This window comes from Lagopus muta, chromosome 1 (assembly GCF_023343835.1).
Source record: "Lagopus muta isolate bLagMut1 chromosome 1, bLagMut1 primary, whole genome shotgun sequence".
Taxonomy (NCBI): domain Eukaryota; kingdom Metazoa; phylum Chordata; class Aves; order Galliformes; family Phasianidae; genus Lagopus; species Lagopus muta.
The window spans coordinates 119,241,214-119,262,455 of NC_064433.1; the positions used below are offsets into that span (position 1 = coordinate 119,241,214).

Here is a 21,242-nt window from a genome sequence, read left to right on the forward strand (position 1 = left end):
GCCAGGAAGGGCAGCGCCATCAAGCCCAAGGCCATTTCTTATTGCTCAGTGTTGACACAACAAGCCCCATACACTGCAATTTTGAGCACATATACTACCAAACAACTCATAAATATTAGGTACCAGAATAAGTTTGGCACTGTAATATTGCCACTATACTCTCAGGTACAGCCCTCAGCATCCATCGCACCACTAACCACTCATACCCCCACTCTGTCCTTCTGCCCTCTTCTGAAAGCCAGAGAGGAGCTGCTCTCATGGTCTCTCTGTGCAGTGATGGAGCAGAGCACAGCAGCCATTTTGTGGGGTCACTGTAAGGGCTGTGGGCCCAAAGAAGGCCACAGGTTACAATGCATGGGCTAAGGTTGGGGTTAGGATGCGTATGGTGACAGGAAGCACTGTGTGGATGGGGATCACAGTACTCCTTCCTCTGCAGCCTCTCCTCATGATGGCATTCACTAAGGCCAGGTCCTGGAAATAGATGGGACAGAACAGAGACCATCAGATGAAGATCTTGATGCCCTTGCTCCAAAGCTTTAGTAATACTACAGCATGGTATTTTCAATAAATTTTTGCCATCAGTTTGGTGACAGTTCTAAAGAACACTGTGAAGGCACTTGGACACAGTGATTAGATCATCTTTTGGGACAGACAGAGGAGCTCCCTCACTGTGATAGAATGGGCACGTTTTTTAACATGTAAAAGATACCTGAAGTGCAAAGCCAGCAAGCAGAAGGCATTGTGTGAACGCAAAAAATGTGAATATGCTTTTTTTTTTGATTGAGTGAGCTAGTTCTTTGAGTTTCTGGAGTCCTGGACACAAGCTTCCATATTCAAAGCCACTCCTTTTCCGTGGAATGAGACAGCAAATAAAATCCACACGAGGCGCCCTAATTCTGCATAGCCCAGGAGAGTTTTGATGTTTGCTTTTCTGGCAGGATGCACTTTCCCTTATCCGAGTTACAGTAGCTAATCATTTATGTATGATCACACTGTCCTGCCAAAAAGCATACAAGTAAAAATACATCATAACCTCTTTCCACTGCACTCTGGGGATACATGTCATTTATCAAATATTTACTGCATCTGATAAATTCATCCATATTGGCTTTTAGCAAGATTTCTGCATAATGAGAGGCCATAAGGCTTGTTCCAATAGCCAACAAATCCATCAGAAATCTTTCATCCAAGATCAGTGGGAACAGAACCAAACCCTTAGTTGTTATCTTCCATAGGACAATGTCTCCCCAGCATGTTTTCTCTTGTTATTCATGGAAGCTGCTCATCCCTTCTCAGTGCTCTGAAGTGACCCGACAACCTGACAGTCAGATGTGTTGGAATGAGCCACCTCTCCAGTTACATACAGGGATCATAGTAACACGTAGCTTTCCAAATAGCCTTTCCCATTTAAGCCCAAGGACATCAGCTGGACCTAATTAAGCCATCCTCGTTTCCACATGAGGCAAAGGGAACATACCAGTCCCACCATCAAGTCACACACATGCTGAGCTTTTTTGCTCAGCAGCTACATATCACACACTAAGGAGGTGAAAAGCATTTTAGCAAGCATCAACAGGCAGTAGGCAACAAAATTCTCTAATACGCTTTTGAGCAGCCGAGCAGAATTAAAAAAAAAAAAAGTTATGCTGCCAGTGCAAAAATCAGGAGACTCCTTTACAGGCAGCCCTTGAAGTAACAGCATGTGTTATGTTCCCCAAACGCTTTGGAAACACCAACCTCCTGAGCCAGCCTTCATGCAGGCATTCCACATGCATAATTCAAAATCTGCTTCAGGCTCATGTCTCAGAAGCACCCACTACAAAGTGATGCAACCAAGATTTTTCAAAAAGGCTGAAGATGATCACGGTGGGAGTGAATGTGCTCCTTCTGCACCGTGGTTCCCCTCCTCTCACCCTATCAAGCTTAGGAAAGTATTTTTATGTGATCCAGCCATGTATTTTAAAGCACTGGCCAGGGGACAAGTCCCCAGCTGAGCGATCTGTCAGTAACAGAAGGAATAAAAAGAAGAGATAAAGGAGAAAAAAAAAACACACAGTCATGTTATCTGGCTTTTTCCTATCAAAATCAGTGTGATGACTGAAGCCTGTTGATAAATGAGCCTTGCAAGGTTAGTGTGGGTAAATGGGAAAAGACATTTCCCTCAGTGGACATTTCTGGGACGCAAAGACAAGGGACAAAAGACATCAAACTTAGCATCCCTGGCAAAAAGAACACAAAACCAGAAACATGAGCCAAGAAAGGGTGAGAAACTACACAGGAACACCATGGAATCACCAGGGCACTCCCTGTAAAAATGAGAACAATGTAAAAAAATTAAAGAAAAAGCCACAAAAAATCCACAAAGAGATCAGCAGAAAAAAATCAGCGAAATGTTCTGGAAAGCAGTGCCTAATGGCATAATTTGCAGTCTCAGCCTATACTTGGAGCCTATGGAGACGACAGCCAACTACAGCACTCAGATTTCGCCACCTCTTTGTGAACCAACGCAGGGAAAGAGACGGGCACGAGAACTGCCTAAGGAAAGCAGGGTTTGCGTTTTGTTAGCGTGCTGCAGCACAAGCTGCACCGACTGAGGTAAAACCCACAGTTTTGACAGGAAAAAACTTGACCTGCTCAGGCATACTACTCCCCCTTCCTCCCTCCTTCCCCCCCCCCACAAACTGCCCCTCCCGGCCAAACCGCCAGGGGAGGGAACCGCCCCTCCGCGCGCTCCTCCAATGGTCTGTTCCCTCCGTGTGGGCGGGACCGAAGGCGGGGGGGGAGCGAAGAGCGCGAGCATTTCATCAATAGGTGGAGCGCCATAACGGCCTATTTCCGTAGCGGTTCCATAGTGTAGTGGTTATCACGTCTGCTTTACACGCAGAAGGTCCTGGGTTCGAGCCCCAGTGGAACCAGCGGCAGTACGTTTTGTTCCTTCCAGGTTAGTTAAGTTTAGTTTAGGCCTCCTCTTTTTCTCCCAAAATGGGCAACTGTATTAAAAAGTGCAAGTCCTCTGTAAAGTGGAGGAAGAACGATGTGTGGAGCTGGGAGCAGAAGGGCCCACCAGTCAGGAGAGCCCTGCTGACTGGAATCCCTGTGTTACGTGTATGCTCTCATCTCAGTGCACAAGTGACACGACTTGCTGAGAGGCAGCCCTGAGCCCATCATAAGCCTTGTGCAACAGCACCTTTTCTAACAGTCCAAACATAATTTAGACAGTGTTACTGCAGGACTTGATTTTTCGCCCTAAGAAACACATCAGGACCATAGAATAAGTCCCTTAAGATCATCAAGGACACCCATCACATAACACTGCCAAGTCTGCCACAAACCATGGCATTTAATGCCTTGTCCTCACGCCTCCTGAACAACCTCCAGGAATGAGGACTCCACCAACTCCACTTTTTCTGTGAAGAAATTCTTCCTCATATCCAACTAAGCCTCCTCTGCTGCAACTTGAGGCCATTTCTTTGTGTCCTATCACTTGGTGTCTGAGAAAAGAGAACAAACCCCACCTTGCTTCAACCTCCTTGCGGGCAGCTGTAGAGAGCAATACGGTCTCCCCTGAGCCTCCTCTTCCCCAGACTGAACAATCCCAATTCCCTCAGCCACACTCCATAACTTGTTCACCTCAGAGCAATTCTACTGTTGCATACAGCACATCATCTCATTCTGCATGTGCAAGCCTTTAGGAAATGGTGATCATTGGATATGGATGCTGCCACAGCACCTGTCTGTGCATGCGAGCCCCAGCAGGGCCTGGGGTGAAGAAGTCTCTGCAGGAGGAAGAGGCACACCAGGGCTGAATAGGCCCAGCTAAGACTGAGATCTCCACTCTGAGCCCTGTTTCTAGGGTAAAATGCCTGTCATAGCAGGGTTGCTTTCAGGTTACAGGTCCAAAGCTGTCCACTACATCTAGAATTTTCCACTGTAGTATATGAAAGCCGTCAGGGAAGGTACTTCCCATCGTCCCTCCACGATTACTCCATGGTGCCCAGCATGCTGATGACAGCCACAAGTCCCTGAGGTGTGGCAGGGGACTGGGCCTGCTCCTGGTGGGCAGCATCAGGTAACTAGTCATGTTGTGTTTTTTGCACTGAGGTGCTTTTTTTTTTCCAAAAGAGGACATAAGCCCACACTCAGACTCCTTGAAATAATATTTTATTTTAAGAACCAGATCTTCAGCATGGGCAGATCATCGTCACCCCATCCACTTCAACAGAATCCAGCTCTTGAAGGTTTGACTCATGCTCCAAAAGCATTGGCAGTTTTCCTCTTTCAGCATGTTGGTATCTTACATCTGAGAGATGCCTACAATTCACACGTACACATATAAACGTGCATTTTGTACGTTCCCTAGCTGTGCTAAGACCAATGTGTGCCAGTCACACATTAGCGCTGAGAAATTGCTTGGTGCATGTGCTAAGATCCCAGACATCCAAATTTGTGTGTGTTGCTCTCATTTACCTGTCTGTCACTCTGACTCTGGGAGAAACACAAAATCACCATGCGAAGCTGTGCTTCCCTCACACATAGGCACCTTCCATTCCGGCCTGCCCTTCAAGGATGTGTGTCCACACCACTGCTGGGCCAGGCTGGTCCAGCTCCAGGAGGTCTCTGTGTGTGCTTGGTGCCTTCTGCGAGCTCCTGGAGACACTGCTCTGATGTACTCAGAAGCAGATTCATTGCCCATGAGCTCTGACAAAAGAAAGCTACGAGCAGAAAGTGCAAGCCTGTGTAAGAAGTTGGCATGTTGATCTTCAAATGGTACAGTTGTGATTATACCTGTCAACCAAGCAAAGCAAAGCACAGACTGGAGCACTGGCCTCCAGCCATCCACGCTGCTTAATTCTTAGTAAATTTCTGGTGAGAGTGGGGTGTAGGCCAGCTCCATGCAGCTGGGAAGGATGCATGTCATTCCCACTTGTTGGTTAACAACCTCCACTCTGCTTCATTCCCCCTGCTACCATCCCTTATGTCCTTATGCACCCCTGGAAGTGCAAGCAAAAGCATTTTGATGCTGCAGGGTGGCCTTTGTGTTATTTCAGACAAAGTGAAAGAAGAAAGTGTAGCAAAATATCAGAGGGCCACAAATATGTGCAGAAATGTTTTAGGGTCAATGGGACACGAGCTGGACCTGAAATAGAATGTGTGGCCTGAAGACATGCTCAGGCTATCCCTGCTTTTGATTTACATAGCAGCATGGTGTAGTCAGATTATCCTACTTTGGTCTTATTGCACCAGGCACACTTTCATTCTATTATCAAAACCAATGCCAGGCTAAATTTCACACCTTTTTTTTAAAAAAAAAAAGCAAATGTTGTTCTTTCTGGTGCTGTGTTGTGTACTGACTTTAAAATATTTTCTGTGTTCTATACCTGGAAGTATTTGTCTGACTGCTAGGAAAGAACTACATGATTCATTTAGTAAAACTATCTGTAGTGGAGGTGTTGCCATTTAAGGTTATTAAAAAGAAGCATTATCGACAGCCTTAGACCCGGAGGGTCTGGAGTGCATGATGTTTATACAGAGGCTTCAGTTTTAAAGCTCTCTGACTCATCTTGTGAACCAGTTTGACTTTTTTTCAATGATTTTTGTTCTGACTGAGCTTGTCTTGATTTGAATAATTTCCAGTGCCTTTGTTTTCACAAGCTCGTTGCATTTTAACAATTAGCTCAAAAGGTGCACGCTTTGAAAAGGGTACAGCTGCTCAGTCATTCACCACTGATCAGAGATGGGCTAGAGTCAACAATGTGTAACTAGAGAGAGTACCAATACTTGATGCTTCCCAGTGTCTTGGGGCTATGATAACCCTCATAGCACGATGCTCAGACTGTCCATGTCACATGTCCTGATGTGGCCAGGATGCATCACACAAACAGAATCATTTGAGTTGGAAGAGTCCATTAAAGGTCACCTGGTCACATTCCCCTGCAATGGACAGGGACACCTACAGCTCAATCAGGGTGCTCACAGCCACGTCCAGTCTGACCTTGAATGTCTCCAGGAAATTACAGTACAGAGATGCTGGATCTGACATCCCATGGTGGGGCATCCACAGTCTTTAGGTTTCCAAAGGTAGGCAAGGCAGATCCCACCAAAATATCAGCATCCTTCTTTGTACAGATTTTTCTGAATGGATACAGACCAGGAAACTGAAGGTAGATGGATCTTCATGCACCCACAGCCCATGTGAGCTGTGCTGTGATTTAATCTACTCTCCGCACATGCAGTCAGAGATCTTCTGAAACAAAGGATGCTGCTTCTGAAGCAATAGCTGTCAAAAGCCCCCATTAAAAATTCATTGCTAATTGCACATAATTAACAGAGGTTGGAGAAACAGGAGCAATATTCGCTGGAATCACCAGCAATCTGCTGTAGTCTTGAGTCTTTCAGTCACTTTTAAACCTAATTTATAGCTGTCTTTCATGCTGGGTTGACAGCACCATGTAAAGATAGGATATGATAGGTAGAACTGTTAGCAAAGGGAAGTTTATTTTTTTGTTTGTTTGTTTCAAACTTTTACATTTCTGCAAGTAAAAAACAAAAATGCTCTATTTCAGTTTGATCTAGTAATTGCAGTTTTCAGCCCCTTGCAATTAGGTGACTGAAGAGCAGTAAGGCCAGGGAAGATTCCTACACACAGCAATTATTAGGACAGGCATCAGTGATGCAGAGGTAAATAACTGGGGTGGAAGATAATTAATGCATATTACATACAATAGGCAATATGCACTGCATAAAACGGTCTATGATTTGTAAGCATTAGGCACATCCTCTGCCTTTGTATGATGGCTAAATGTGGTTTCTAGTTAGGCATGTCCTTGTTGGTTCACAGAATCATTAAGACTGGAAGAGACCTCCAAGATTATCTAGAACAACCATCCACCTACTGCCAGTACTGCCCACTAACCCATGCTCCTAAATACCACATCCATAAATGTCTGAATACAGTCATAGTGCCACACAGTGCCACAGAGCTTCCTACCTTTTAGCTACGCCACATGGAGCTTGACAGTAGTAACTGTGCAGTTGGCTTGATGCTCCTTGATAAAATCCCGAGAATGGTGGAGCATAATGTGCTTAGGTGAAGCTTAAGCTAATCTCATGCCTTCCCAGAAAGCTGAGCAGCAGGCTAAGGAGCTATTTCTGAAAGGGGAAGGAAAAGATGCGGTTCAAGATGGGCAACGTCCTGCTGTCTCTTCTTTTCTGGTACAAAGGTATGCACTTTGCCTCTAGAGATGTGCTTTCAGATGTCCCCCTTTGTATACATTCTTGTTTCATACAGACTCCTTTGGGCTGTTGGGTACAGAGGGAGCTCTTTATGGAAGCAAAACAATCAGGGAAAAATTGTGCAGGAGATGTGTAATTTACGTATGTGAGGGAGCAGCGTTCTTACAGCTCCACGAATATTCAATAGTACAACTCTGTTTTGCAAAGTAATTGCAGTGAAAAAAGATTGGCATGTAATTTGTCAAAATATGAATTTACACAGAAAATTGTAATGCAGCTGAGCCAGTGAGTAAATAATAATGCTGATTTGAAAAATGAGGTACAGTAGAATATGAGAGACCGGTTCTTCATTAATCAAAACTCTTGGTTAATCAAAAGCCACTAATTTTCTTTAGCAGCAAGACATTGCTGGTAGAGATCTGCTTTTCTTAAAGGCTCTTTCAGATATTTTGTCCTGGGGAAGAATTTCAAAGGCACTCTAAGAATAAAAATCATAAGTAAAAAAAAAAAAAGGGGGAGGAGGGAGTGTGGGAGTGTTTATCAATTCCATTTTAATTAACCTCACTGTGGCACAAGGAGATTGCTTTCAGGTTGTGTTTGAACTTCTGACTTTTTCACAGCTGACAGGAAAGCTCTGAATGTCTCAAGGCTGGGGTTGCTCTAGCTGGGTGCTGTGCAGTATCTACCACCATTAGCATGTGGCTGCAGTATGGTGTGTCCATTTGGGACAGAAGTATTGGGCAGATCAGCTTTTCCCCCGCAGGTGTTGAATTCTCCATTTTTACTTTTTTTCTATGTTCTTAAGTCTAGGACTTAAAAGTCCTCCTCTGTGTCTGTCAGTTACTTTGCTTCCTCACGCATATCCAACTCACAGCCTGCAACTCCATTTTCAGTTGACATAAATAAATGACTGTGTATTTTCAGATGGAGTGTGCAGAGTTGCAATCAGACTCAAAAATCTGACCATGTCTCTTTATTTTTATGAGACCTCTCTTACCAGAGAAAAACATTCCTTGCTTCACAGTCATGCCTTATTCATGTCATCGCTTTTTGGCACTGCCTCCATTTGTGAACAACTGTTTTCAAGGATGAAGTACAGGAGGAATAACATTTCATCAAAAGCCTCTGAGGAACCCCATGAGAAGTCACCAAGAATGGCAGCCACTGCCATCAAACCAGGCTGATGCATTAGTTTCATAGAGACAGGGCTGTATATCCCACTAGTTTTGTGGTTTTGTTGTGTTCTTTTCTTGTTTTAATTAAAAATATTGTAGATTAAAATAAGTTTTGTTACTCGTATACATTAACTATATTATCTATTTTATGAGGGCTGCTCCTTCCATTTTATGATGTCAGCCCATAATATCGGGGCAGATGGTGGTGATATGGCAGTAAAGGTTGAACCTTCCCACCAATATCCCATTACATTTTGCTGCTGCGTGACAGATGGCAGCAGAGGGGCACTCTGACATAGGAGTGCGGATGAAGCAGAAGTCTAATTGAATTTCTCCATGCAGAAACAAATGGCACCCATTGACATTTATTAATACTTGCTGAAATGTTTGTGGAGAACAACCAGTGGATGTGAGCACAGTGAGGCAGTGGGTGGTGCGTTTCAGTGGTGGTGACAGCCACAGTGGATCATCTCCACTGGAGCAGATTGCTGTGAGTGCAGCACGCAGGCTCTCGTTCACCACTGGTAAAAATGCAGAGCTAATGGCAGTGGCTGTGTTGAAAAAGAGTATTTTGTAGTTGAGATTTTGCTCTACCAGTGTTATTGTGCTCTTTGTATCATTGTAGTTTCCATGGAAATAAATAGGGGGTGTTACTTTAGGAGCAAGCTTTGTGCATGTGGCCCAAGACAATTCCTCTTCAGGCAGTGTGGTACAGGCAAGCCAAAAGTCTGGATGCCCAGGGCCTACTGAATGTCATGGGTAGGAAGGTGTTCCTCAAGTGGCCATGCCTCTGTTTCATCCTGGTATGCTCAGCTGTACTCTGCACTAATTCATAGGTCTTTTGATCCGCTAGCAAACACCTGTGCACTGCCTTTGTACCTGAGCTCTGTGCTGCCCTTCATTTGGTCCCTGAGCTTCTTGGAAGGCTGCTTTTACCCAAACTGCCCATTTTTCCCGATGGGTGGTATCACTGCAATTAGCCCTTGGTACAAGCTCACACCTTGCTCTGAAGCCGTGGCACAGCTTGCTGTTAATAGACACCCACACACCAGGATATTTTCAGAGAGCCTGCAGTAAAAAATCACTTGCAGGATCACTTTCCAGGCATCGCTATTTTGGTGTTTATTTATTTATTTCTTCTTTTACTGCTTTTTTTAAAACCTACTTGTGTTTTCCATGGCCCAAGCATCCCCTTCTGCCTGCTCAGTGTGCAGCAGCCCTTTGCCCAGGTCCCCTCGGGCCCCCTCCTCTTCCACCATGGGGAAGCACTGGTGGGTCAGCCTTGAGCCGGCTGCTCCGATGACAGCGTAAGCTCCTTAGCGATTCTCTCCTGCAGAGCCGCAGCTCAGGGGAGCACCCTGCCCCTAGGCTCTGCTGGGATTCTGCTTGCTGGGAACCCCACAAAGCAGCAGCAACAGCAGCAGCAGATGTGCATCTCGATCCTGCACCAGCACACAGATCTGGGGGCTGTCACAAACACACAGCACATCGATGTGACGTCCCAGCACCACATCGCTCCATCCCTGCTTGTCATGCATCAGATAAGAAGCACGTCTCAACAGTTAGAAGGAGGGGAGTTTTTTTCCCTCTCTATTTTTTGCAGCTTTGAAGAAAAAAAACCCAACACCCAACAACTAAAGGCCCAACCCCGCCTTCAGATCACAGTAAATAACATCTTTAGTGCCACTCTTTGGCACAAGAGGTACATCTAACAGAATCACTAAAATTACTGTGCAGGCAATGTACTGCAGAGCTCCGAGTGGGAAGGAACAAATGTGTCAGTAAGATCAGAAAAGGCCAAAAATTCTCAAGGGAACACTTTAGAAAAAAATATAATTGATGTTCTCGAGAAAAGAAGAGAGGCAAAGGTTGATTTTCCTTCATTTTTTTTTTTCTCAAGTATTTTCAAAACATAAAAGATTTGTAGAAGCACTGAGGAGACAACAGGCATAAAAGAGAAATGAATTTGAATTAAATAGGTATAATTGTCATTATTTCAATACGGCTTTCATCAATTCCAGGTAAATACTGGCACGTAGTAAGTGGAACACAAAACAGATGAACAAAAAGAGAAGCCAGATTAAACATCATTGAAATAAAGGTGCAATACAAAAGAAAAGTGCCCCCACCAAGGACTCGTCATGCCCCTTTCCGGGCTTCATTTGTCATCCTAGAAGGAGGCTTCCCACTCTCTGGAAATCAAGATGCTCATTGCACTGGACGGTTACATGTCTTGGCCCCATGTTTCTTACATACCTCCCACCTAACTGCTCCTCTGTGCCGGGGTGCTCACGGCAAACAGGGAGCTGAAATGCACAGCCTTTCAAAAAAATGTGATAAAGCCATTCATTGCCCTTTCCTTTCTCCTTCCTGAGATGGTTCTTCCAGGGCTACAGTCAAATCTCTCCCTGTTTTAAAATGTTTTCTTTCCTCTTGTGCAATGCCACACTCGTTGCATGGAAGCAGCCATGCTGGGGACATGCAGGCAGTGCTCTGCACTAGGAGAAGCAAAGGGAAAGCAATACTGCTCCTCTTTCTGATCCCTGTTAAATACAGAGGCCGCTTGCACAAACAAGAGCTGATGTTTTTTTCCAGCTGAATATCTAGGCCACCTGAATTGTAAAGTCAATGAACAGTCAATAACATTTTCCATGACCAGGAAACTTACCAGCTTACTCTGGTAAATCAAGTGACTGATGTTTATTCTACACTTCAATTCTCCATTTTGCCTTACAGCGTGCCTTCTCATGCTCACACACACTGTTAATTCTAGCCACTCTAAACACGATGGCTTGCCATTGTGGCTCAGTGGTCAGGATGTCCAACACGATGTCTCAGAGGTGACCTCCTGAAATCCCTCAGCTTTGTCATTGTTCCTTCTGGCTGCACTTCCCTTCCTCCTTTCTTTCTCGTGTTCAGGCACATTCTCAATAAGCAGAAATTTTCTGACACCTGCAGTTATCTGCTCTTGTTGCTAAATACCAGTATTCCATTGCATGGTGCTTCGTTGTGCTCCTGCCTGCCCTTTCTGATGCTTCATGTTTATTGCTTCCAGCCTCAGCTCAGCTCAGAGAAAAGCTTGACTCCAAAAATCCATGGGATGAAGGAGAGCCAAAGAAACCTTGCCCACCCTCTGCAGTGCCCATTGCCCCCCAGCTGAACGTCTTTGCTGTTGCTTGTTCCCTCCTCCATTCTTCATCCACCAGAACCTCATGTAGTTGCTGTTTTGCCCCACCTGCAGCCCAGGGCTGCTACCTCCTCCCCATTCCACTGTCACTATCCCCACATCCAGTGCTGAGAAAAAGCATTCGTGCCCAGCCACGTGTTGGAGATCTCTCACGGCCTGGTGATTTGGGGGACAGGGAAGAGGCAAGACAAAACACCCTGTCCCTCACAAATACACACAAGTAATGCTTTACTTCAGTGAACTGATGGCTTGCTCAACGTCCTGGGGCACTGCAGGAGCTGTAAATAAGACTCTTTCTGTTTTAATGTTTTTTTTTTTCAGTCCTGTACTTTTAAAACAGCCTGCGGCAGTGGTGCAGACTCACGACTCTTCCATGAACTGCAGCAATTCGTTCTGTCTGACCTACAATTACCAATTATCTTTGTAACCTTCCTTGAAGGCAAACATGCTCACTATAAAAGCATGCCGGCCATCACATTTTGAAACTATTGGCAGCTAGCTTTCCTCTTCATTTCCTTTGTAGGACAGGGCCCATCACAGCTGTAAACACACCAATATATCAATTACTGCTTTTTCCAGCCAACCGCAGACAAGGGCATTGCTTTCTCTCCTTTCTTTCCCAACATCAGGGGACATCAGGGGGATGCTGTGGGATGCTTGGTCTGTTCATAGCCACCACTGCCCGAAGCCCAGCACCCAATGGCCAAGCTACTTGCAGGGTGCTGCCTTTTGCAGCCACTTTAACCCACTTTGGCTCAGAATTGCAAAGTTTGTGCCATACTCTGGATTGGTTGAATAGGTCCCAGCATTCGCCCTGAAATTGACTCCTTTTGTTGTTTCACTCACAGCTGCTGGGTTTCCAGCTGTATCCATCAATGAGGGGACAGAGTTTGGTCTTGGCTCTCAAATCAGGGACTCTGAAGGGTCTGCTTAAGGGCTCGTTGCCTACCAGAAGCAACAGCCCTGCAGCAGCCAGTGCCATTAAACAGAGCATCAAGCAGGCAGGAAATGTGCTTCATTGCTGTTACAGGAATGGTCCCAGCCTCTACCATATCAATCTGATGATGAGGAACATTAACTGCTACAACTTTTCATCAGAGACTGATGTTAACTTTTTCAGCCAGGGCAGATGCCTTGGGTTAGCATGGAATATCCCAGAAACCAGAAATGCTTGTTTGGGAACCTGAAGTGAGGGAGACCATCTCTGTGTTCGCAAAACGTTTTTAAGTATTTCTTCATCGTTTCATTCCTTGCTGCGGTCTTTCTTTTAGATTCTTGATACATTCAGGCTCACTGTCAAAGCTTAGGAGAAGCTGCATTTCAGTAATAAACAGAGCTTTGTGTACAGTTTATATTTCAGCTGATTATAATTGCACAGCATTTGTGAATCTTTTGAGATGAAACTTGCTGTGTAAATGCAAGATGTAAATTGCCAGCATTAGTTGGACCTTCCTAGGCTCAGCAAAGTTAGTGTGTGAATGAATAAATCATAACTAGATTTCAGTGAATAATTCAGAGCCTAATTCATTTGATAGAAAATAAAAAATAAAAAAAAAATCCTCTTTTCCTATTCACAACATCACTGTTTGCAGATTGCTGTTTTCTTGTGGTTTCTGTGTGCAAGATTTTACTTGCTCCATACCTCAGCCCTCAATTGGCCACGTTCGTTTTATCTGTTGGAAACGTGAGGGCTGACGCTTGGCTTGTATTGATGATTTATCAACAGTCATGGGAACTTTTAAAAGTATTTTATTTTCATAGTTGTCTGGGCACTATTCTACTTGTCTAAGTGCTATTAAAACAGCCTGCTCTGGGCTTTGCAGGGAGTTAGGAGAGCTCTTTCAGTAAGGATAGGGCTTGTAAAATATCATTACTCAGGGACAGGCAGAAGATAAACCAGGTCAGGTGTTACAAAAATAGCAGTGCTTCCTCTTCAGCCACAGTACTTTTCCTTAAAAAAAAAAAAAAAAAAAAAAAAGGAAAGGGTGTTTTGCATATAAGATTGATTGGGAAGATCCATTTACATTTTGTTTATCCTCCATGTCTCTCAGAGGAAGATTCTCATGAGTGCCACCTCGAGGGGTGCTGTATCTCCTCTGAAGCCACCAGTGATCTGCAATGGCTGTAGGCTGCAATTTCACCTGTCATCAGCTCTTATTTTTACAAGCAAAATGGGAAAGGAAAACTGTAGGGCAGGAAGATGGCAAAAATGAATGGAGGCAACGTCAGTTGGAAAGCAGAGACTGAAACTGACATGAGCTTCTCCTCAGGATGTTTCAGGCATCTCTGATTGGAAAAAGGAAACATCAAAGCCATCACAAAGAAAGCCCAGTGGCAGAGTAGCAATGATATGGGCATATCAGCATCCTGCTCCTGCCCACAGCTGATGCCCATGTCCTCTTGCTTTCCCCCTGGCAATCAGGGGAGATGCTACCTTTCTCCCTTTATTTGAGTCAGGCTCAGGAGTAAATACCCATTGCATTTCCTGATGTTATCATGTCTGAAATCTCTCTCTTCTTCTTCCCTCCATGCCCGCTGCCTGCAGCTGTGCTGGCCCTGTCCCCTGGTGAGGTGAGTCCATACAGCTGGCTGGGATCCTGCAGACAGTAGGAGAAACACAAAGTGCCTAACACCTCTGGGAGTGGGTGGAGGAATGTGGTATGGATGGGGGACCATTCCTGCCATGAGTTTGTTACCAGTTTCAGAGCGCTGGTCCCCTTAGCAGAAGCAACTTTTAAATCTTTGTATTTTGAAATTCCCCCTATGCCTTCCTCATGCACCAAAAGAGTGAATCTGCATGTGTATCCATGAAAGTCATCTGAGTGTCACAGGCAGAGCACTTAGGAGCAGCCGTTTGCACTGGGGACTCTCCTCTGCCTCACTCCAACAGCAGCTTTCAGTCAGCACTCATCACATGATATCCTTCTGGGGGGATCCTGGTGTGGCAACTCCTCCTGACACAGGAACATGATGACAGAACACCCTGTGGCATTTCAGCGGTCCCAGCAGGGCTGTAGGACAGCCATGTCTTGTGCAAAAGAAATAGGCTGCATGGTGCAGCCTTCAGCCCTGTGTGCAGGAGGACCAGGCTGCATCCAGTGTAGCTGAGCCAGGAGGTGACCCCTGATGCTCACTGGGGTGGCATGGCCTCAGGGCTGTGGGCTCTGCAGTGACACCATGGTTCAAGAGCAGCCAAGAGGGCTGCAAGATTTAGATGCAGACACCTTTCATTTCTCTGTGGATGTCACTCTATTAGATCGCACTCATGTTTAGGCTTCTGGACTGGTATTTAGCTTTGTGTCACTATCATTGATTACTAAGTTGATTTTTTTTTATTTTTAATTTTCCCTTTAGGATGAGAGATTGGAGCTGTGGCACAGCAAAGCTTGCAAATGCAATTGCCAGGGAGGACCTAATTCGGTGTGGTCCAGTGGAACTAACAGCTTGGAGTGCATGCCAGGTAACGGGTCGCTCTCTTTCAGCAGTGTGTGTGCTATGGTCCTCAGCATCTCCCCTCATTGCACCCTGCACTGCAGTGAGGTGTTGCAGTGGTGCCTGCCCCAAACACTGGGCTGGTGGAGCTGTGCCCATGGGAGGTTCAGGGTGAAAGATAACAGCACCCCTGGCCTGGTGAGGGCACCCAGGGTGGTTCAGGCTGGCTGATGCCTCTTCCCAGCTCGATAGAAAGCAAACAAAAACATATGCATATGTAAGAGCTGCTAGAGATGACATGGTTAGCAGAGCATGTACAAATGAGAGGGGAAGAAAACAGATGTTCTGTTCCACAGTGATGTTGGATGTGAAGGACTCCTGCCTGAGGATGACTCAGCAGGTAAGAACAGAGGCTTCTCAGCCATCCACACCTGGCCCTTTGCTTCCCCTGAGCTCTCCAATAAAACCATTTGAATGCATCCAAAGGAGGGCTAAAAGATATTGAAGGCTCTGCAAAGCAAGACGTATGAGGAGCAGCTGAGGCTGTCAGTTTGCTCAGCGCGGAGCAGAGGAGCTGAGGGGAGGCCTGACGGCGGCTGCAGCTCCTCCCAGGGAGCAGAGGGGCAGCGCTGAGCTCTGCTCTGTGTGACAGCGACAGGGCCCGAGGGAACGGCGTGGAGCTGCGTCAGGGGAGGGCAGCTGGGGGTCAGGGAAAGGGGCTGCACCACAGGGCGGAGGGCGGTGCACTCCACGGGTTTCCTTCAGGTCAGCAATAACGGCGTTATGTGGCTGAAGCTGGTTTGGCCAGGCAGGCAGCAAGCACCTGTTAATGGGTCTGTGTGTGCGGCATGGCCCTGCGTACCAGAAGGTGACCTGCTAATTTCATTATACTCGTGTGATCTATGGATTAGTGATACTAAAATAAAACTACGCTGCCTTTGAGATAAGCCTGCCGAGTAGTGGACATGTGGGGCCACCTCAGCTGCTCTGCAGAAGCGGTTTCTTATGCAAAGGGAGACACATAGGCAGGTCAGGGCCCCAGCCACAAGAAGGACATGGAGTGGGTCCAGAGGAGCAGCTCTCCTGTGGAGAGGGGCTGAGGGAGTGTGGAATGTTCCAGCTGGAGAAGGGAAAGCTGCAGGGAGACGCCATTGCCTTTCAGCTCTTAAAGTAGCCCACAGGAGATCCAGAGAGGGATTCTTCATCAGGGAGTGCAGTGACAGGACAAGGGTGATGGCTTTAAACTGAAAGAGGGGACATTTGGTTTAGGTTTGCTGTGGAGAAAATGCTGATGGTGGTGTGTTGAACCTGCACTAAGAAGGCAGATAGCTATAAATACACCAGATGGTTTTACCCCTGCTACCACATCCCATTCAGCCCTTCAGAAAAGTGAAAGCTAATCTCTGTTTCCTTCTGATCTTTTCTTTAGTGTTGTATAAATGCATATAAAGTGTGTGCTGTGGGTGCAGGGGTTTCAAGCAGCTGCTATTGGTTGTTGTTATTGGACTTGGTGTTTCCATGCCTGGAGGAAGGCAGGGCAACAGCCGCGTGTTTTTTGGGGGGAAAATACATTAACGTAGCACTGCCTGAACAAGATATCTTAATGAGATATTGACGTGTAAGATACTGACTTGGTGGAATTTGCGGGTGAGACATTGACCATCCCACTGGTGTGCTCAGGCATGGCACAAACCAAGGGGCAATGGCTGGAGGAGGCAGTGGCCACACCGTGCTCTGGGTGCACTCTGGCTCCCTGCACATAGAGCTTATTTGTAATCACAATGCATTATAGTGGTCTATCAGACATATTTAAGGCCCGGAAATGAAAGATATATACCATTTCACTCACTTGTTTATTGCCCATGAAACAAAGCATGCTAAGATGTAAAACTTGGTAGAGTTCCTCTTTGGGGCACGCACGTGCAATGGGAATATCCCTCTCCATAGGCTGCAAAATCACAAAATGCTGTAGGCAAGTATTTGCCCAAGCAGCTCTCACATGAAGCTTGTGAGCATCTTCTTTATCTGCATCTAAATACCTAGCGATAAGCTGCTTGTGTAAAAGATTATCGTAACAAAAAATGCTTGGTCCAAGGAGCATTCAGCTGCTCTGCATGTTGGCAGCCACTGGGAGCCTTGATGAGCCTCTCAGTGTTGCAGAAAGCTGTTGTGCAATCAGGTTTGGTAACCTGGAGATTGGAAGGCAAAACTCAAAAGATCTCTAAGCCTTCAGGAAGGCCAGGCATTACACCTCACTCATGCATAAGTACCTGCACATTTTTCCATAAGGGAAGACTATCTGCAAGCACAGTTACAACCCCCAGAGCAGAACACACAGATCTGGTTGGAGAGGCTCAGCAATTCTGCTGTGTAGGCACAGCTGTAAATCATGATAGTACATGAGAAGGAGAGATGAGGCAAAAAAAGTGGTGCCAGACATTTCCCAAGGACAGCCTGGAGGCGGGATCCAGGACCATAGATCCATTTGCTTCTGCTTGCAAGAAAGGGGAGATTGGGAGACTACAACATGCACAAATAAAACCTTTTCCCTCAAAACATCACACGCAGCAATGACTTAGGAATAACTATATGTAAGAATAAGAAATTTAGATGCCACATTCCCTGGACAGCAAATAACTGCAGGGGTTGTGGTCAGGGCTTAAGAGCATCCCCACCATCCCGCACAGAGAGGGTAGGGCACAAGGAAACCACAGAGGTTGTTGACAAAAGATTAGGACAAAGGCAACCAGAAGGCAGAGCAGCTCGTGTCACTAATGGTGCCATGTTTTTATCTTGCCCTGCAGAGTGCCCCTACCACAAACCCCTCGGCTTTGAGTCTGGTGCTGTCACCCCTGACCAGATCAGCTGCTCCAACCCCGAGCAGTACACAGGCTGGTACTCCTCATGGACAGCCAATAAGGCCCGCCTCAACGGCCAAGGTTTTGGGTGAGTCTGAAGACCCTGTGGGAGGGCATGAGGTAGATATGAGGGGCGTGGATTAATGAGCAGAGTGCTGATGGTTGGACTAGATGATCTTAAATGTATTTTCCAACCTTAACGATTCTATAATTCTGTAATTCTATGGAGGCCAAGCCCCCTGGCAGTGTGGGGCAGCAGGGTTGCCTGGGTGGCAGTTTAGGGCGCAGCGGGGCCGATGGTGTTCCCCCAGGTGCGCCTGGCTCTCCAAGTACCAGGACAACGGGCAGTGGCTGCAGATCGACCTGAAAGAGGTGAAGGTGATCTCGGGGATCCTCACACAAGGGCGCTGTGATGCTGATGAGTGGATGACCAAATACAGCGTGCAGTACCGCACCGATGAGAACCTCAACTGGGTTTACTACAAGGACCAGACCGGAAACAACCGGGTGGGTGGACCTTGTGCTTTGCCTTACAGCGGTGGTTGCAGGGGTGCATTTGATGACATTGAAGTCTTGGGGGAGGCAGCTTAAGGGAGGGGTCCTGTATGAAAAGCAGGTGGATGGGGCCTGGTGCTTACCCATGGCACACAGGGCTCCAGCCCCATGGCCATCACGCTGCCATGGTGACAGTGAGTACAATGCTGATCAGCCCCTGAACTGTGTCTGCCTCTGCGTCTCTTGGCAGGTTTTCTATGGCAACTCGGACCGGTCATCCTCAGTGCAGAACCTGCTGCGGCCGCCCATCGTGGCCCGCTACATCCGCCTCATCCCGCTGGGCTGGCACGTGCGCATTGCCATCCGCATGGAGCTCCTCGAGTGCCTGGGCAAATGTGGCTGAGTGCCCACTGGGTAGAGATGTGCAGGTGTGTGCCTGTATGGCCGTCCCATCTCACTGCTGATGTGTGCTGCGGCCACGATCCTGCCGACCCTACAAACAGAAGGGCTTTCTTGAATAAAACACTGCTTTACATGACACCTGGTGATACGGCTGAACCCTACTCCAATAGCTTACTGTTTTTCAGGGGTTTTCAGAGGGTTTGTTACCATGGCTTCAGTCCCATGAGATACAGTGTTTCTGATTGTGGGAACTAGACATGGGACACAGTCCTGATCCTGGGTGCTAGATATCATCATGGCACACTGTGTGCATGGGAGGTAGACTTGTGCTGCAGTTTCCATGACTGACTCACCCTCCATGGCCTAGTCCCCAGTGGGTGCTCTGTAGGTGCGGGTGTGGGCTCAACCTTCAGCAGAGGGCGCCCAAGGGCTGGGGCAGCAGCCACGGTGTTTTTGGGGTGAACAGAAGTTCTGCCTTTGCCCTGACAGGAGTTTTTCCCAGTTCTCTAGGATTTTCCTTTCCTGCAACAGAGGCAAAGCAAACCCACACCAGCAGTGCAAGGTTGGGCTTTCTGGCCATCCATCGCTTCACTCTTTTGACATATTGCTCAGGTAGATTTTGAGAGTAACCAACATCTCGCAAGGAATTTGGGGCATGTGGCATTCTGAAAACTTGTGCTACACTGTCCTAACTAGGAGGTCTGTGAGACCCTATCTACTGAAATTATTATGTCACTGTTGCACTCATGCTTTCATCCACAAAATGAGTTTTGTCTATCCATAAATGAGTTGAGGGGCACATTTTCTTAATAAGAGTGCTCCTGAATAATTTGTTTGAGCTTTCAAGCTTCATCCACAGCCTAAGTGGATGGACCACATGCCCTTATATACCAAGATAATTTATTTAGCATCTCATGACTGATACTATATTTAGATATAAGACTCAGAGGAAGGAAAGACTGCCCAGGCAGCAAGGGTTTGTGCCATCACTCTCCCTGCTCACAGCTTTGAACAGGATGCTAGATTCCTTTTCCAGGCTGAAGTGTACAGTGATAAATAGGTGGAACTAATGGGCACACACTAAATTTCATGGTTCGTTTGTGTCCTGCCTCACCCTGTCCTTTGCCTGCACCTCACCTCTCAGTCCGGATGGGGAAGAACCCTGCTGCCAGCTTTTCCCTTTTATTTTTAATGCTCTAAAGCAGACATTTCTGCTCACATCCAAGCTGTGCCACTCGCCTGCTAATCGACCTTTGGAAATTCACTTAACCTCTGCCTCTTATCTAAAAAGCGGGGTGCTGAGAGGCTTAATTAATTAAGTGGTCCTAAAATGCTTTTAGAAGTGCGCTTGACTTCCACTTCTGCATAAACACAGCATATTGAAGAAGGGTGCAATTGAGGGCATTATGAAAGCCGTCGAAACACAATTACAAAACTGCAAAGCTTTTCCTCATGAAGTCAAACTTTTCCTTTTTGGGCACAGATAACTCCAATTACCATTATCCAAATGAGAAGCAGTGCCTGAGTCATCAGGAAATGGTACAAAACAGTGCTAAAAAGGCAGTATCTTCTAGGAGGGAAAAATCCTACAGATATTTTACCTGTGGAAGTATGTGCATGGCCCTGCAACTTGTAAAATGCAACAGTTTCGAAATGGGAAGCAGGACAGAGCCGCATTCAGCCTCATGACATGAATGAGTGCAGTGCTTACAGAGTGCTGAGCTTTGCCTAATCCAAGTGGTGTGACAAGAGACTGCCTCAGGCCCTCCAGTCCTGATCCATCATTTCTAAGTCTGCAGCCCCATTCTCTTAATTATTTCCCACAGAAATAACCCCTGAGCAGCTGTCAGAGTGAGATACCCACACAAACTCTGCTCTCCCTCCCAAGGACGACCAGTGCTGACCACACTGTGGCTACCACAGCGAGGTGGGCCGTGCCCACAGCCCTGTGCATCCCATTCCCCGTGTGAGGAACTCTCATTCCTCACACACCTTCACTCCAGTATCTTCGTAGCCCTCCTCTGGACACACTCTAATTGCTTGATGTCCTTCTGACATTGTGGTGCCCAAATCCACACCCAGTGCTGGAGGTAAGCCGCACAGTGCAGAGCACAGCAGGACAACCCCAGCCCTGTCCCACTGGCAGTGCTGGGCCTGGTGCAGCCCAGGGTGCAGTTGGCCTTTTTGTCTACCAGGGCACTCTGAAGTGCTGAACCATTGGTGGGTGGAAGTTAAAGGCATTAGCTTGGGCCAGACCAGTTTTCCTTGTTTGAGACTCAATGCTCAGTGAAGGCAGCAGCAGCAGCAGCATGGTCTCACAGCAGCCGTGGCTGCAGCATAAGCCACGTGGTGGCCATTTCAGAAGGACTTCAGCAAGTAGGGCATGGAGAACCCTGCTCCTCTGTTTCCAGTTACCCCAAGGAGTGAGGGACTGGCAGCCAAATATTTGAAGTTTTTTGA

The 21,242-nt window shown here is 46.7% G+C and overlaps 1 protein-coding gene and 1 non-coding gene across 2 annotated transcripts; both read left to right on the forward strand.

The window, feature by feature from the left end:
• The first annotated feature begins 2,842 nt into the window (after window positions 1-2,842).
• Window positions 2,843-2,915, forward strand: TRNAV-UAC (transfer RNA valine (anticodon UAC)). Its single transcript has one exon. It is a non-coding gene; the product is annotated as a tRNA-Val (tRNA).
• A 4,252-nt stretch (window positions 2,916-7,167) lies between these two features.
• On the forward strand, window positions 7,168-18,878 carry RS1 (retinoschisin 1). Its single transcript, XM_048969124.1, has 6 exons — window positions 7,168-7,220; window positions 14,141-14,166; window positions 14,950-15,055; window positions 17,832-17,973; window positions 18,197-18,392; window positions 18,631-18,878. Exons 1-6 carry the CDS (start codon window positions 7,169-7,171, stop codon window positions 18,781-18,783), a joined length of 675 nt encoding a protein of 224 aa, XP_048825081.1. The 5' UTR covers window position 7,168; the 3' UTR covers window positions 18,784-18,878.
• The last annotated feature ends 2,364 nt before the right edge of the window (window positions 18,879-21,242 follow it).

What these genes read in the sequence shown, in the direction of transcription:
- RS1 (XM_048969124.1), top strand. Translation starts at nt 7,169, where the DNA reads ATGCGGTTCAAGATGGGCAACGTCCTGCTGTCTCTTCTTTTCTGGTAC. An exon ending in TCTTCTTTTCTGGTACAAAG is followed by an intron (nt 7,221 to 14,140) that starts GTATGCACTTTG and finishes CGCTGCCTGCAG; the next exon opens with CTGTGCTGGCCCTGTCCCCT. An exon ending in TGGCCCTGTCCCCTGGTGAG is followed by an intron (nt 14,167 to 14,949) that starts GTGAGTCCATAC and finishes TTTTCCCTTTAG; the next exon opens with GATGAGAGATTGGAGCTGTG.